The sequence below is a fragment of the Choristoneura fumiferana genome, chromosome 12, assembly GCF_025370935.1.
Source record: "Choristoneura fumiferana chromosome 12, NRCan_CFum_1, whole genome shotgun sequence".
NCBI lineage: Eukaryota > Metazoa > Arthropoda > Insecta > Lepidoptera > Tortricidae > Choristoneura > Choristoneura fumiferana.
The window spans coordinates 12,635,415-12,653,492 of NC_133483.1; the positions used below are offsets into that span (position 1 = coordinate 12,635,415).

The 18,078-nt window shown below is 36.1% G+C and overlaps 2 protein-coding genes across 5 annotated transcripts in view; one reads left to right on the forward strand and one right to left on the reverse strand.

Annotated features, from left to right (window-relative positions):
- Timp (Tissue inhibitor of metalloproteases) overlaps positions 1-13,417 on the forward strand; it is a 47,976-nt gene extending 34,559 nt beyond the window's left edge. For 3 of the 4 annotated variants that reach the window (XM_074095377.1, XM_074095376.1, XM_074095379.1), the window contains 6 exons: positions 8,972-9,100; positions 9,717-9,799; positions 9,905-10,013; positions 10,718-10,839; positions 11,180-11,298; positions 12,512-13,417. In XM_074095377.1, the coding sequence (XP_073951478.1) occupies positions 8,989-9,100; positions 9,717-9,799; positions 9,905-10,013; positions 10,718-10,839; positions 11,180-11,298; positions 12,512-12,569 (603 nt within the window). In that variant the 5' untranslated portion in view covers positions 8,972-8,988 and the 3' untranslated portion in view covers positions 12,570-13,417. Of the gene's footprint in view, positions 1-3,500; positions 3,525-8,971; positions 9,101-9,716; positions 9,800-9,904; positions 10,014-10,717; positions 10,840-11,179; positions 11,299-12,511 lie in introns of those variants that run through there. The other variant, XM_074095380.1, reaches the window with a different exon arrangement.
- Positions 1-18,078, reverse strand: part of Syn (synapsin) — a 100,572-nt gene that overhangs the window by 54,923 nt on the left and 27,571 nt on the right. The window contains exons 6-8 of the mRNA XM_074095792.1: positions 17,533-17,618; positions 16,637-16,763; positions 15,044-15,148 (exon numbers count right to left, since the gene is read on the reverse strand). Coding sequence (XP_073951893.1) covers positions 15,044-15,148; positions 16,637-16,763; positions 17,533-17,618 — 318 coding nt within the window. The remainder of the gene's footprint in view (positions 1-15,043; positions 15,149-16,636; positions 16,764-17,532; positions 17,619-18,078) is intronic.

Genomic DNA, 18,078 nt, shown 5'->3' on the forward strand with positions numbered 1-18,078 from the left:
GGAAGCCTTATTTTATTTATGGCATAGTTTCTACGAAAACCCTTTTAATTCGAATCGAATTTTTACTATAACTATACCTTTACTATAACTATAATTATACCTTTACTATAACTATAACTATACCTTTACTATAACTATAACTATACCTTCGTTCTGATTGTTAGAAAAAATAAGAATATCTAACTTTTTTCACGAACAAAGTTACGCAGTGCACAGCACAACATTACATAATACACGCTATTTTAACTTTTCGGCGGTCGTCGCACTAGAAACATATGATAACTGAACATTTTATATCCTCTATTCCGCCCTCCAATTGCAATGTCTAAAGCTTCGACCATAAATTTATCATCAGCCGTAAATATGGAAGTCTTCAGAGTTAAAGCATAATCTTATATCATTAAAGTTTCATCGCATGCATTTTTGCATTTTATCGTTTAACTCTCAGAAATATAAATGCAACATGCAACACCATCGCAACGGCGCCGAGAGCTGTCAGCATATTCACTCAGAATACACACTCATCTTCTTTTACAAATTTATTTTTTTACCCTTTGTATTCAGATTACCTACATTTTGCGAGCGTTTCGAACGTTATATTCTTCACAGTCCAGGCATACCTATCATATTAATTCAATATTCTGTCATAAGCTGATCTAATAAATTTGCTAAAACGCAAATAAAATTTGTTATTCACAAACTTCTGTAGGACTGTAACAACAACGACCCACTGTAATGGTTCTGTTTACTATTTTTTAAGACACGGATTTGACTGAGCGTGGGATTCCCACTGAGTTGAATACACAACGAGATCCTGAGAAATACGTATCACGATCTAAATAATACGAAAACAGATTAGTTTTGATATGTTAATGGACTTCGTTTTTAGGCCTATCAAATAAAATTACTCTTATTCATCAATGATTTGTCGTCGAACCTTTATCTATATTAAATCTGTCATTCATAGTATATCTCTATTTAAATCGAAATTGCTTAGAATTACGTGGTACACAGATAGTGATCAGATGATCACTAATACAGATACATAGATGTATTATATCATACTTAAACTTCATTTAAAGATACCGCATTTTGAAGTTAACTTACCCTTAAGTACCTATTCCGTCTATTCAAAAAGCCGTGGTGGCCTAGTGGTTTGACCTATCGCCTCTCAATCAGAGGGTTGTGGGTTCAAACCCTGGCTCGCACCTCTGAGTTTTTCCAAATTCATGTGCGGAATTAAATTTGAAATTTACCACGAGCTTTGCGGTGAAGGAAAAACCTGCATAAACCTGCGAAACAATTCAATGGTAAATATAAATAAAATAAAATAAATATAACGGGACAATTCACACCAATTGACCTGGTCCCAAACTAAGCTTACCAAAGCTTGTGTTATGGATACTAAGCAACGGATAAATATAATTATATAGATAGATACATACTTAAATACATATTAAACACCCAAGACCCGAGAACAAACATTCGTATTTTTCATACAAATATCTGCCCCGACAGGGGAATCGAACCCGGGACCTCAAGCTTCGTAGTCAGGTTCTCTAACCACTAGGCCATCTGGTCGTCAAAATGTGCGTGTGAAGTTCCCAATCCGCACTGGGCCCGCGTGGGAACTATAGCCCAAGCCCTCTTGTTCTGAGAGGAGGCCTGTGCCCAGCAGTGGGACGTATATAGGCTGGGATGATGAAGTACCTATTCCCATTAGACATTGAATGGTGGCTGGTTTGTTTAACAAGACTTTAATTAAGTCTACACAAAGCAGGCTGGACTGGGAATGCCCATACTCCGACAGCTAAATTATCAACGACAAAGTAGATAGAACCGTAACGTATTACTATAGTTTTACTTCATGTGGTAGCAAACATGTTTTTGTTTTATTACCTACCAGACAAGTGCTCCTATGCATGTATGTTTTCATCCACCCGCCTATTCGAATGTGTCTTCGACAGCTAAAAGGCTTGCACCATGCATGGAAGTTTAGGATATATTTTTGCGCTAAAAATCAAAAGTAATTACACTTTAGTTCAAGATTCAAATTCATGATGATATTTTTAAGTTAAGTTTCACATCACAACTTTCTGACACTACATAATTAATTATATACTTAGGATCTCCGGCTTTTCAAATAGATACGGAAGAAAACAGAGAATTACGACAATCAAACTAGCCAGAATAAGCCCTAATGTTGTTGCCCATATTTTTACCTGGCTGAAGAACCCACACGTTAATTAGATGCTTCAACGGTAGGTATCACTTATTTTTAGCAGATTACGCTTTCAAAACATTGACGTACTTGTCATTGGTTTTTGTGTTGCTGCTCATTGTATGTTCCAATTGGCTGATGGATTAATCTTAGCATCGAGATTGATTGATATGTTTACTGTATAATCGTGTTGTCACGTGACAGGTAAGGGACTGAGCGATAGATTTATGCCATGTGTCAGTTTTTGTGGCGCCGGTGACTAAGTCGAAGATCGTTAGCAACCGGTGGTGGTTGGGTATTAATAATGAAGCACGATTGATGGCCCTCGCTGCACGTTGTTTACGCAACTGCCTATGAAATGGACATCTAACACAATAGCCTACCGTAATTACATTGTGTATTTTATTACATTAACTCTTAGCGTAAGCAAATATAGTGATTAAATAAGCGCACTGAAATAAATCCACATTCCATACATGGTGTTATTACAGCGATTGTTAACTGAATATTTAAATGGTATTATCTCCTTACTGAAAATAAACCTACTAAATATTTTTATTTCATTTTTGCACCGTTTTGTTCGCTTATAACCGTATCGGAATTTTATGGGTAATGCTATAGTTTCAACAGCTTCTGGCGGCAGAATAAATAAAAGCGTTCGTGACTTCACCGTTCACACTAAATACAGTTAGTTAATCGCATCGTATCGTTAGCACTTGGGAGTATAATATTAGTCATCTCTTCAGGACGTATTCCAATTAACTCGGCCAGCGAAACCGAGGTCGCGCCGACAATAACATCGGGTCTTTTCCTTTTCTCGAATTTCAATCAAAGTGTTGTTCGCAAAAAGTAAGTACGGTAATTGCGTTTGGTATTTGTTGACTCGAGTCAATGATGTCATAAGCAAAACACGTGACAGTCGGCGTAGCTGTAGAGGTGCCTTAAATTGAGCACAGTTTATGTACTCGTATAATCTGTCATTATCCAATAAATGAATCGACTCGCGTCCATCGCTCCCAGCTAGTTAGACGTCAGCAAACACGGAGTAGGTACCTACATAATGCCAACGTTCACCTCAAGTTTCCGACGACCCCTGACAAACGAGGTATTGTTACAGTGCCTGCGTCGCCCAGTCCGATCACGGGAATGCACTCATAAAGCTTCCCATTGTGACTTTTGATCGCGAATGTATTTGGTTATTTCATGCTACGATGATACAAAAGACGCGTCAACCTTACAAAGAACCACTCGAACGAACGACGCAGTGAGGAGTACACTGCGGTTTTTACCTGACCGGCGACGAGTGAGTTCTAATTCGTAAACCTGATCTATTATTTAAGCTCTACATACTCATATTGCTATATCGCTAATTATTTGAAAGTTAACAATTTTGTAAGTTTTTTTTTAATTCATTAGTTATCACATTTTTTTATAGAACACTATTAAGAAAAAAATATATACATTATTATACTCGCAATAATCCTTAGGGTGATAGTAGATTCAAGCCAAATAACAATTCCGGTTATCTACCTATAGTTTAACGAGCATTTAAAAATATATCTTCAGTTTGTGTTAAAGGGTAATGCTATTAGTAAATGGCAATGGTAATAATACTAATATGAGACGCTTATCAATTTGTAAGTTATAAAGGTCTTGCAATAAAACAGGTAAAACTGGACGGTCTGACAGCTCAGCGAATGTAAAAAAGAGTTAATACTATTTACAGTCACATCTATTTTTTACTAGCCTTTGCCCGCGGCTTCGCACGTGCGAAACATTACATCTGATAGGTAGTTGAATTGATACTCCTGGATTGCACTTTTTCATGAAAATAATTTTCAACGGGTACATAGTGATCCTCCTTTATGTTGACTAAAAAATACCCATCGAATATTTTCTATCTATAGACTATGCGGTTGAGATCAGAGTTTAGAATTTTGTACATACCGAAAATTTTGTCTATGTGTTATTCCCAAGATCCAGCTATCTGCACGAACCTTAATTTTTGCTATTTGCCGTTTTAGCACGAAAAACCAACAAACACACTAAACAAAATTTCGAATTTATAATATTAGTAGGATGATATATAGTAAAAATAACGTTGATCCGGTGCAGTTTGAGCGCAGTGTGCAGTCAGTGCATTTCCGTACCGCATGGACGGGTCCAACCCACGCCGGCGTTCTAATGGCGGCATATTGTTCCCACTGCCGCACACTATTATAGGAGAGAAAGACTTTCTTAATTAAGATTCAAAATCATTGACCTGTGAAGGTGCCAGTCAATAGATATACAGCACGCGTTAACATTCAAGTATAGTAGTTATCTTACACCTATTCTTTTACAGAATACTCTCAGTACCTCTGTATTTCGTTACAAAGTCAAAGAGTTATGTTGAATATTTGAAGTTTCTTATCAATAAATCACTGGATTAAATAATGAATGGTTGTCATTAATCAAGTGATTAAAGCTCGAACATGTTTCAAGAAAGGATAAGCACTTTTGTGTTTATCCAACAGCACCACACGAAGTCGTGTACCTACCTACAAAGGAAAGACACGTGAGATTATGCAGGCAAATCGGATTAAAGTTAACACTTGAAAAAAACCTATTTACTAGTTTACGGCGAGTTTAATATTTTTAAGTTCCTTTTAGCTATGGGATAGGTAGGTATTTTTAAGATAAAAAAAATCTATTTTTATTAATTTAATATTTCTTCATTCTCCAACGTTGATCATGGCCATTCAAAAACATTTTTTTTATATTTTAATTCTGCAATTCAATCAAAATTTTAAAAAACGAATGACGAAATAATTTGATTTAGCGGTTGTTTAAACTTCAATCCTTTCAACAAAGTATACAGCTTGAGTTATGACGAGAACGTCTTGTTATGCCAGCAATATTGCGTGAAAAAATAAAGGCGAGGTAATAAAAGTTATCACCGTATTCGCTTATTTACTGTAACCACAATGTAAGTACATTTTTGAGCAAAGTGCATACACCTCCATGCGTCCACTGATACTCAAGATTTTATTGCATTGCATTGTTTTAACCCCTACTAGTTGTGTATAGTGGTCGGATTCCAATTTGTAAACGCCGAATTCTATGTATTACTTACCTACGAGACGAGCCGCGCGCGCGGGGATTATCATCGCAACTAAACGCAAATCGCCTAGTGGTTAAAGAGAAAAAAGGAAAATTATACAAAACGATAATATTAATGTATGTACATTGTGACAATATTAGCTAACAAACTAGGTCATAGACATCATCCTTATGGTGTCTCAGTAGTGGTTAAACCAATAAATTATCTGACCGTAGCTGAGGAGTTCCCCCTTTAGAGTGTAAATTGATGGCTTCGCCGTACAAACTTAATTAATACGACGCGTAATGTACTGTCTCAGATTAACAACTAACTATAATAGTTTAACAGTTCGGCTTTCAATCTAATAATTGTAATACTCCTAGAGATTTCATCGACTCTTGTTGAGCCCTATAGTATTTAAAAGATTAATAACAATTTCCAGTGGAAATATGTACATATCTAAGTTATGACAGATTGAGAGAAAAGGTCCAAGATGAACGTACTTATTTTCAATTAAGTTAGAAGTAAAATTTTGGCAGTCCAAATTTAATGATATTAATTCTCTTGTTTTCAAGTGGACCTGCAGTAAATTATAAGATTACACGGTACGAGATAAGATGTTCCATCTCGCAACGAAATTAGGCCCAAATTATAAAATTAAGGCCTTCAATTAGGCGCATTAGGCCGGACTTCAAAATTCTGTGCGGCCTTTTTATGTTTTTGGAATACGCATACCTACAATGATCATAAAATGGCTGGTCGCACCAGGCTTTGTGGAATTCGAGACGGATTGTTGCGACATGCCCGTCAGAGCAGACGCGCGCTCTATTAGCGCGTCGTATTTTCGGCGCCGGTTCGTTTTGTCATAAGTCGTCCACACCTACGTATCTGGTACAAGTGCATAATCATAAATTTACAGGAGAGCTGTTCAAAGGTTCAAACCTGTCTTTTTCATGATATAACTTTTCAAAATTTTGCATTAGTTCCAAAGAAATATTGGCTTTCTACCTGTATTCATGGAATTTTGAATTTTTTATAGTTTTTTTTGAAAATAGGATACGCGTATTTTACATCTTGTAGTTGTGCGGTATACTGAGCTAATTACCACTTGCTCCAGTATACGGCGTAATGCGTAGATTACTGATCTAACGATATTTTTATATTGTATATGAATTTTTGATCTGATAATATGAATTTTTAGATGAAATACTTATATGGCTTGCAATGAACAATAAAAAGATGCTCTTTTACCTTCATCTATTGATTTATAAACGTTTTTATCACTTGCATCATTATACGCTAACATTAGCATGCCACTTGTACCAATATACCGCTAGTAATGTTTTAAACGTGCTATACAAAATACAGAAATATACCTTTATAAAAAACCTCACTTGAAATATAAATGGTTTTATTAAGAAAAGTAATTGTATTAAGTGCTTTAAATTAATGGAAGCACATTCAATTGATTCGTATTCCTGTTCAAATGTGTACTCATATTTTATTGTGAAAGGTTCCTCATGTGATACATATATCGCATCGCACCCATTTGTATCCACATAACGGTTTAGCTTTTTGTGCCTCTTCAGGGTTCCGTACCCAAAGGGTATAAACGGAAACCCTACTACTTTATACTACTTCGCTGTCCGTTCGTCTGTCACCAGGCTGTATCTCATGAACCATGATAGTTAGACAGTTGAAATTTTCACAGATTATGTATAACTGTAGTCGATATAATATATATATAACAAAAAATAAATCAATAAATATTTAAGGGGGCCCCCTACAACAAATGTTTTTTTTTTGCAATTTTTTTGCTAATCCTAATGAAGTTGTATAGATGGTACGGAACCCTTCGTGCGCGAGTCTGATTGGCACTTTGCTTAAGACAAGCTTTGACATGAAATATTGAGTCAAAGTCAAAATATCTTTATTCAATTTAGATTGTAACAAGCACTTATAAATGTCAAAAAATTTACCACCGGTTCGTAAAAACCTCTGTTGAGAAGAGTCTGGCAATAAACCTAGGTATATTTTGTAAACAGATTTACAATCATATTTTAGTGATATCTATACATCACAAGTATTTAACACAACTACATATTTAAAACAGTTCTCAATTCGCTATTTGGAGTAAGCACTCGCCAATGCGGATCGGAATTATTTCCAAATTTCCCTATCCATGATATAATCATTAATTTTAATAATACGCCTTATATATTAATGTCTTCTTGACAATAGATTTAAATTTTGTGTCTGTTTCTGAGTCTTGTGAAACTTCTATAACTTCATACGGTTTACCCGTTTTCGCCATATACATAGCCAGGTACCATTTCTTAGGTGTGTATAAAAAAATGTGTATAGGGTGTTATTAAAACCCTGTACTATACTTTAAACCACATTAGGGCTACTAATTACTAATATGGTCCAAGTAGAAAAATACTGTGATTCGAAAAAAAAAGTTTTGTATGGAAGTGGAGTCGCAAGAAGACTTCTAATTTCGATGTTTTCCCACTTATATCGTATTAGTAATCAGTAGCCCTAATATGGGTTACAGTATAGTACAGGATTTTTTTTATCAACCTGTAGGTATATTGAAATTTACTGTTCTCATTTTAATTTACTGTTTTCTTTTTGGGGATGCTCAACTACCAAAATGCAATGTAATACTGCAATGTTATATTTCTAGCACGCGTACATGTAGGTATAGCCGAGGAAATTGAATCACGTACTGGTACTGGGGTGGAACCGTTGTACTACCAATGTTATGTTGACATCCCATACATTTGCCAAAGAAATCATAGCGAAATAGATCACGAAAAGGTTTCACATTGGATTTAGTTTCCATGACTGTCTATGAGAAATACGGCTATTGTGGTCTTGCCAAACCAAAACATGTTTTTTTATATATACTATCAAATTATGTGCTCGTAGAACAGTTTAAACGGTCCACACGCAGCGACGGCTAGCGCATACACTGAGGCAACTGCCAGTTACACTCGACTTCCCCGGCCCCGCGACAATATCGGTGCCGCGTATAGTGGTGCATGTCGGTTGCCTCAGTATACGTTGTACCGATTAGCAAAACGGTGTTAGATGCATTCATATACGTCACTTTATTTCTAAAACTAATAGGAATATCCGTCCAAATTTTTTGTGGTAGGTAAATAAGGAAATATTAATCACAAAAATGCAAAAAACTAAAAATCAGAAATTTGTCACTTGTACCAGTATACGTAGGAGGTATCGATATTGTGCGCAGTCAATACTCACAAGTCCAATTTCCGCAGTCCTTCGGTCGTTAAGAGACGTGGATCGCTGGTTACCCTTTTAGGCTTTGATTCGGGGTGACATTGCCTAACCCTGCATTGAGTGCCGCATAGACTTATACACCGTACCAAATTCGATTATAACGTGTATTATTCATGGTAATTGATAGGATTAACAAGTATTAGTAGAGCATAACTCTACTAATACTTGTTAATCCTATCAATTACCATTTATATTGAGCATAGTTAGGCTGTCTGTCGTTGTAAAAATAATTTCTGCTAGCAAGTCTTAATTTTTTTACGTCCACGTTTTATCCTATTAAACTGCATAAAACAAAAAGAAATTTCAACTTATTTTTAGGTTCACATTTTTTAAAATCTTGCTTATGTTTTTTACAGATTTGTAAGCTGCCAGTATGCTGACGAGATGGGTGGTCTTGGCGCTAGCGGTGACGAGTTGGCGTTCCGCCGCCGCTTGCTCGTGCACTTTAGAACACACACAAACACATTTCTGCGAGAGTGATTTTGGTATTTATTTTGTTATTTTTTTCTTTAGTAGTTTTAAACTGCCTTCTTATCGTAGCCTCACTTTTACTCTACATTAGTCAATCATCAATGAAAAAAAAACCGGCCAAGTGCGAATCGGACTCGTGCACAGATGGTTCTGTAGATTCAGTTAGCGTACGGCTAACGACATAACCCTTTTGCTTCGAAGCCTCTCTTCTAAGCAAAATGTACGCATTGTGTGGTCATATCAGATGGTTAATGATAAAGACATACATTAAAATTTTGACATGAAAAGTTAAGATTTTTCAGACATTTCGTTTTGTTTTAAGAGCTACATTCATAACAAAACTTAAGTTCGTAGGACAACTAGAAATACCCTATAGGTAAATTCCGCGGTTTTTTTTACATCTTTTTTTAATGACTATATGTTTTGATTGGGTTAATTTAGAAGTTTGATTATTTCACTGCTCAAAGTAGTAGGTAGCGGATCTGAGTATTTGATACTTCTGGGTATTTGGTATTTGATTCTCTTATATATATAAGTATTGTTCAAAATTTTAGAGAGATAAAAAACGTGTATACATACATAATTTTAATTTATATTTTGCCTTGATTAAAAATTCGACCCTCCTTTCAGTAATCGTCGGCAGAGTACAAAAAATGTTCAGAGGAAACGAATATTACAATACCTACAAAATGAAGATCCGAAACGTTTTCAAAGTGAGTATTCAAACCCGGCCACACCCAATACTTTAAATCATAGTATATTTGCAGCCACGTCAACAGCATGGCAATATAAAAATATAAGGTGAAATAATATTCCAGGCTACACCAAAAGCGGTAGTCGCACTGAAGTCGGGACGAATACTCTCGCCGTTGTACGACTCGATGTGTGGGATCACCCTGCAGCCCAGAGAAACTTACGTCATAACAGGTAATTAACTATTTATCCTGTACCATATTTTGTACAGAAATTATTTACAGGAATACCCCTGGAATTCTCCAATGAAAAAAATTGTAAATGACAATTATGAAATGATAACCAAATACCAAGAAAAGATAACTCGCGAATTAGTGCTGTCATCATAAATTGCTTGTGATAATTAACGTTAGGCACGAGCATATTCACTTTGGCCAAATAAAAGGGTATTAAATAGACGCGACAATATAAAGCCGATAAAACTGAGGTTAGGGGAGAGTTTACAACGAGTTTCCGAAACATGTTCGCACAGGCTCAATGCTACTTCGAGAAAAGTTGTTGGTTAAACACGCCTGTACAACAATTTCTATAAGCCTGCATAATCCCTGAAACAAAAATCTGTCCATTGATATCAAACTCATGTTTCGCCAACCCACGTAAAAAATCGAAGTTGTGAAGTATCTCATCATCATCATCACATTAGCCGTACTAGGACGTAGACCTCCAGTTGCATCGGTATCTAGATACTTCAAAATAATTTCTACTGTAAAAACTCAAATGCCATTTGTTTTCTCTACATTTGTGAATGACTCTTAAAAACTTTACGTCGTATTCGTCGTCGTTGCAGCAGAAGAAATCATAGACAAATAAACAACATCCTTTTTTTTAAAACGAGTAATAAGTCCTCTTTATTTTTTTTTATTGAATCTCATTTTCAGGTAGAATAGTACATCTGCAAGCGCATGTGAACCTCTGCGGATACATCAACAAATGGCGCGAAGTCACTCCTCGACAGCGGAAAGGCTTCAGACATCTCTACAAGCAGGGATGCTCCTGCAAGGTAATTCTTAACAAAACAAAACACACACCTCCACAAATGGAGATGAGCATGGTTGGCAGGTTAGATGAGTAAGTTGGTATAAGTAAACAGCTTAAAAGGATTGTTTAAACATGACGGGATGGGGTTACAACTTGTAACTTACAAGGTTATGCAAACAATAACATTTGCCACTTTCGACCATTCACTTTTTTTCCAAGTCAAAGTCACTGCTATGTAGGTTTATCTACGATAGTAGTTAAGCATTGAATTAAGGTCCAAGAACTAAGAAAACAGCGGCTGAGGCTATAATGTTTTACTTGTAACTGAAAAATACCCCAATTAAAAGTACTAAATTTTCCAGGTGAAATCGCTAACCCGGCGCTTCGGCTCACACAACACCTGCTACACAAGGAATGACGAATGCTACGAACGACACGGCATCTGTCTGCACGATCGCCAAGGACAGTGCCATTGGACCAGGTAAATTTCACTAGGGTAGTAGTAATTTTATAGGGTAGGTTGGTTGAAAAAATAAAGAAATACGTAGAAATTATGTAAAAATAATATATTTTTTGTGTTTATAATGACAATGAAGTAGGTAATACATTTTCGAATATCTATCTTATTCCTTTAGAAATAAGAAGAGTCTACGCGCCTATGCGGTGTCTTGTCTTAGCATTGCGACAGCCATATCGTTAGTGTTACTCCAAGACGATTTATAATACGAAAGATGTTCTTGTCAAATCATACTAATATTTATTTTTCAAAATAATCCGCATTAGAATACTTTTATGAGTAGGTAGGTATAGGACACAAGAAATCTCAAATGTTCCTTTGAAAGGTATTCAATACTATTCAATTCATAACTCAGCAAGCATTACTTTCTCAATGTGGACGAAGCTGAATAATATATCAACATGAATAAGTATGCTGATTTTATCGTGTCACGAATTTTTCTTCACGCCCTTTTGCTAGAATGTCACGATGTTTATAAATATGTAGGTACAGTCGAGTTCATAAACTTCTGAGCAAACATTTGATCAAAAATATATGAACATGACTATTATTAACGGCGTAGAAGCGTGTTCAGATATTTTTGAACAAGTATATTATGAATCCATTTATAAAAGAAGCAAAATGTGATCAGTGTCCACAAAATACAAAGTTAAAGGAAACAAAGGCATAAAATAAAGTCATATCGGATTCATTCTGTTAAGTTTCTTTGCTATTTTTTTCTATAATTACTTATGTACATTATTATGTTTTTAGTTTTTTTTGCATATTATTCAACTGCGGTATATTTATGTGTACTGTGCAAACTCTTTATGTGCGCTGAAAACACAACGTATAATAAATAGAGGTCCTTCAGAACAAATGTCATTTTCCAAGCGCAGATTGAAAACGACATGTAAAAAAGCTATTATGGTTGCCGGTTGCTTGAAGAATTATAATGACTGCGACAGGGCTCGGGCGGAGGGCTAATCATTATAATTTACATAAATAAATATTTTTATCTGGGAAAAACATTTTGTTTTTCATATTTCAATTGTGTAAAAATTCAATTGTCTCTGACACTGAGGCTACAAAAATTTCAACCACATAAAACACAAAAGGTTTCAATTATGCATCATCGATACACGTAATTTAAGATTAACAGTTTAGTTTACTTTATGGTTTATATTTCATGTTACAGGGCTCCGGCTCTCACGAGATGTCTGCAGAAGCATCACTTTAACGGCACCAAGACTTGATTCGAAAACTGTGCCGAATGTTAACATTAGCACCAACTGTTAATATCTAGAGGTCACGGAAAACAGATGTTACGCCACTGCTTGGAAGAAAAGCTCGTATTTAAAAATCGGTAAGTAAATTAAACAAGGATAAAGTACACGTAGTAAGTTGCAGAGTAAATTTATCGTTTTAGATACGAGCCTTTTCCAAATTAGTGTCGATTTTTATATTGTTGCCTACTGTAAGATAAGATTATTTAAATTACTAATACTTTATACCTACAAGCAGCTATTATTATGATAGGAACAATGCTACGTTAGATGTATTAACCAAGAGAGAGGGTCTACCCGCATGCTGTCAACTAAATGGTTGAAGCTGCCGGGGAATTTAATTTGGACAAGTTAAAGATTACAGTAATTCCACTGGAAATAAAAAGAGTTGTGTAGGAGTCGGATTACATTTAAGGCGTACCGGACCATTGTGAAGCGCAACAGATTAGAGGCCAGATGCAAATTTAATGTTATAAAACAGCTGATTGTGCATAATAAGTTACTGCAGCAATAATTAAAACCGATATACCTTGTTATACTTTTTTATAACGTCCGTTCGTGTAAAAAGTTGCGGCAGTTTTGAAATCTCTTATTATCGTCAATCATGGATATCATAAAGTGAGTTGTTATGAGGCATTACTATTAATCTATGCCATTATTTTGTTCAAGCTTCAGTTGTTGTTTTGTCTCGGAAAACGAGTAAGTAGTTAGAAGTTATTTTTAACTAAAGATAATATTATTTATTTTTAAGTTAATGATTGTAAATTAACAAATTATAGTGATATTGTTAGGTTTTAAATAAAGAATTTTCAAAAATACGCTTATATTTTTTTCATAACGCCTGGACTCTTCAAATAGCAAATGTGGTTCTTCAAGAATTAGCAACGCTGGCTTAAGTAAATAATCGGATAACGTCAACAAGTAAGCCGAAAGAAAATTATTTTATTTACTTGGCAACCTTTTCAGGTACGAGGGCTGCCTTTTAAGTTGTGTCGTTTGGAAAAACTAAAGACAATTTAAGAGTTAAGTGGTATTTATTGTTTTTCAAAGTAATCACCGTGATATGTAATACACTTTTTCATTCGATCGAACCAGATTTCAAAACATTTATTCCAGTTCGAAGTTGGGGTCGTTAAAATGGCCGTTTTGTATGCCTCAACCGCTTCTTCAGGCGTCCGGTACCGTTGACCACGAAGTCGTTGCTTGATTTTTGGATAAGTGAAGAAATCATTAGGGCTTAAGTCTGGGCTGTACGGCGGGTGTTCCAGATTTTCCACGTTTTAATAATAATAATGCTTTTATTGATAAAATATAACTGTTGAATTACATTGGATAAGGTTGAGACCTCCTAGTAGGTACCTTGTCTGCCGGGCAGTGTGCGAGCTCGCATTATCGTGGTGCAGTACTATACGTCGTCTTGGGTTATTTTTTCGGAACTCGCCGATAACTTTAGGTAAACAAACAGTGGTTTACCAGTCAGCATTAACTGTTTTAAGGTCTTCGAGCACGATGGTGGCAACGTGGCCATTTTTCGCTACAAAGGTTTTTTTCGAAGTGCTCCGTGAGCGTTTTACTTTGGTCGGTTTTGGCTCATCTTGGAACACCCAAACAGTCGACTGCTGTTTAGAATCCGGATCGTAGGCATATATCCAAAATTCGTCACCACTGATAATGTCATAAACGTGTTTAGAGTCTCCTCGGTTGAATTGCCGCAGAGTTTTACGACACCATCTAACGCGAGCCATTTTTTGGTCTTCACTCAGTAAATGTGGTATCCAGCGTGAGATCATTTTTTTTACGCCTAAGTGATCATGCAAAATATTTTGAACACTGGTCCCTGAAATGCTTAATGAAGCTTCTATCTCACGGTATGTCGCATGGCGATCTTCGACGATCAGTTGCCGTACAGCATCAATGTTCTCCTGGGTTACGGCTGTTTTTTTGGTCGGCCTTCTTTCCTTCACTAAGACTAGAGCAACCACGTAAAAATTCTAAATACCAGCGTTCCACAGTCCGGATGCATGGTGCTTTATTATTAAAAACCGTAGTCAGCTCTTCAAAGCACTGAAGACGCCTTTTAAAGTTTAAAAAAATTATCGCAAGTAAATTTTCCTTCGAAATTTCTATGTGCACAACTGACTTCTCAACCTGGAACCGACGCTCGCTGTAGGTACTAAAACGGTTCGGCCGATCTCAAGTCATTCTTTTGTTTTCGAATTCTAAATTCAAATATGATACTAGTTTTTTTTTAATAATTACGGGAGTTTTGCAAACGACAGAACTTAAAAGGCATAGCCCTCTTAATTTATTTTGCATACCTTTTAGAGCCATTTGAAACACCCTTGTGCATATTTGATCCTTTCTACCTCTATGAAGTAGATATATGTGTGAATGGATAGGTAACATACTATACGAAATAAGTTTATAAGTATGCTAGAACTCACCATGTCGGTGTGGTTATGGTAGTAGGTCTGCTCAATCAATGGGAAATTCTCCCGTCCCAGACGTCTTTGCAGTTGCAGGAGATGACCGAAGACCCATGGACGATCCTGGTGACAAAAGAGAGGTTGAACCATAATGTAATGACCAACAATAAAGTGAATCAGGCGTTACTTTGCGGGTATCGCATGGGCGTATACTCATGAACTAAAACAAAACCTGTTGGTGACATTTGCGTCTGTTTACATAAGTTGATTTATGTGGATTCTGTTGCTGGATGGATTTGCACGAAAATATACTACTGACCCACTGAATATACCTACCTACCTAAAGTAGTAGTAAAGTAGCTGGTTTAACTTACCTACCTTACTTAGGTACCTACTTTGTTGCTCCTATTTCATCGATGCCATAAACAAACTCTGTGATTCGGTTTGTTGTGTTTGTGTTTGTTGGCGTTGCGTTTTACAATTAATGACAAACAAAGGTAGGTAGTAAATGTATAAATACTTTTGCGTCATGGATCAAATGCCTAAACAGCAGCAAAAGTAACTACGACGACCATAATTAAACAAACTTTTCCAATACCTTTATCCCAGTCGTGTTAGACACTATTGATTCAAGAAATGCCGTTTAAATTGTTGTAGAAAACAAACATCAGGATATTAGACGCTTTACAAAGTTAGTACGAAACTCGATAACCACATGTGAACCACGCAATATATCAATATAGTGAGTTATTGTTTTTACTATCAATAACAATTATTTCACGGGTTAACATTAAATTATCATGATTAATATACTGTATTAAGATCCGATACAGCGACTAAGAAGAAGCTTTAGTTAATGCACAACGATCACTGAAGCCAGAAGGTAGGCAACGGAACTCTGTTATAAAACAAACGTAATCTAAGTCGTGTTTGGACTTAATGGAATTGTTGATGAGATGTTCTTTGGCTACGAATCACTAAAAAGTGAGAAATAAAGAAATTTTTAACAAAAAAGTAAAACCGACTCCAAAAAAAATAACAAAAAATGGACACTACTACAAAACCCTAGAAAATATTTTTCTAGGTAAGTAGCTACGTACTAGCTCGAAGTCGGTGACTCAGCGCGACCCAGCAGGAGGGATTGAAACACATAGTATGTAGGTGAGGTAGACGACTATTGTGAATTGTCCCACTCCTGCTGGCTCGTGCTGAGTCACCGACTTCGAGCTAGTACGTACCTACTTACCTAGAAAAATATTGTCAAGGGTTTTGTAGTGGGTTCCATTTTTTGTTATTAATATATATATGTAGTACCAGCAAAGCTGTTGCCAGCGACTCCTTCCGCGTAGATTTCGTTTATCGCTATCCCGCGGAAACTATGCAATATTGCAATGCTATGGATAAAAAATATCCTGCGTCCTTTCCTTCCCCGGGACTCAAAATATCTGTATACCGAATTTCATCTAAATCGGTTCAGTACATCCAGAGATTACCCCCTACAACCTCACAAACTCACAAACTTTACCTCCTTATACGAGTATTATTACCTCTTTATAATAATTAAGTAAGTATAGATAATAGTATTGGGTAGAAGTTAATTGATGAACTTACCTGGAAGTGGTAGATGGAGTTAAGGCTGTTGATGGAGGGTACTCCTCCAAACTTGAGCCCGAGCAGCAGCGCGCGGTTGTCTGTGCCAGCGTCGCGGACATTCTGCCTCACAAGCACGAATTCCGGCCTATTGCAGAAGAAACACAGGTATAACGATGATAGTGGTGAATATGATTAAATTGTTATTAATTTAATAAGATTGATACGAACTGTGACACAAATGGCCTTAACTACGACAAAAAAAATAAACACGTCCAAAGCAGAGGTTCGATTTAAATCAGAAAATATATGAAACGTGTGTGCCTCCAACGGAACATTTTTGAAAAGCATGCATTAAGGAAAGCCGAATCTGAATTCCTGATTAGAAAATCTAACCAGAAAATTTAATATTTTGCCCATCCTTAGCCTTTTTAGGCTTTTTGTTATTTTTCGTATGAAATACCTATAGCTAACCTACCTACCTAGCCCAACCTATTCCAACAACTGTCTAAGTTTTTGATGAAGGTAGCACGGATAATATTTTGCTGATCAACAACTTCTGTTCTTCTAACAGTGCTTCTTTATATGTTATACTCATAGGAGTTGTTTAAAAAAATAATAGAACTCTTATTTGGCTGACCGTAAGTACTATTTTATAGGAAATATTAAAATTTCGTCATCTGATTTCTCATACTAATAATGCCAACTACTATTTCAGACCGACATTTCTGTTATTCGGATAACATAAGACACGAGGCAGACCTAAACGAGACAATTATCAATCCACGTTAAAACGCTTTGATTATCAATTTCTTCGAGGCACTGCTTCATCACAGAATTAGTGGACAGCTGGAACACCATGTATTCATGCATATTTTGCATAAGACTTAATTAACAAAAGATATATTTGGACTTACTTAAAGCATCTTGTAACCTTCGTACCGCCGCGGTACACCGCCATTGACACGTTAGCGCCATCGGAGTTGGCCGTTACGGTGAGTTCCTGTGTACAAAATTCGTAGACTAGTAATATAACAGACTACATATGTACAAAATAAAAATAGTGGAACTTAAAGAATTTCCTTGCTCACCCGCGACCTTACGATAGCTAAGCTTATGCAAAATATGCGTGTTCATGCAGTTCCTCCACATCCACACTGTAAGAACACACACAAATCACACAAAACCATCTATCACCACACTGACGCGTGGGAACTTACCCCCCTCTGTTCTGAGAGGAGGCCTGTGCCAGCAGTGGACGTATATAGGGATGATGATTACCATGCTACCAGTTGTTAGACTAACAAACCACAACCACCGATTTGTCACTGTAACTTCCCAAGTATCCACATATATTTTATCAAACAAAACAAAACTACCCACAAATTATTAATAAATTTTAACCGTCCTACAAAACTACCTTGTTTTTTATTTATTTACTGTCCAAGCATGTTTTATTAACT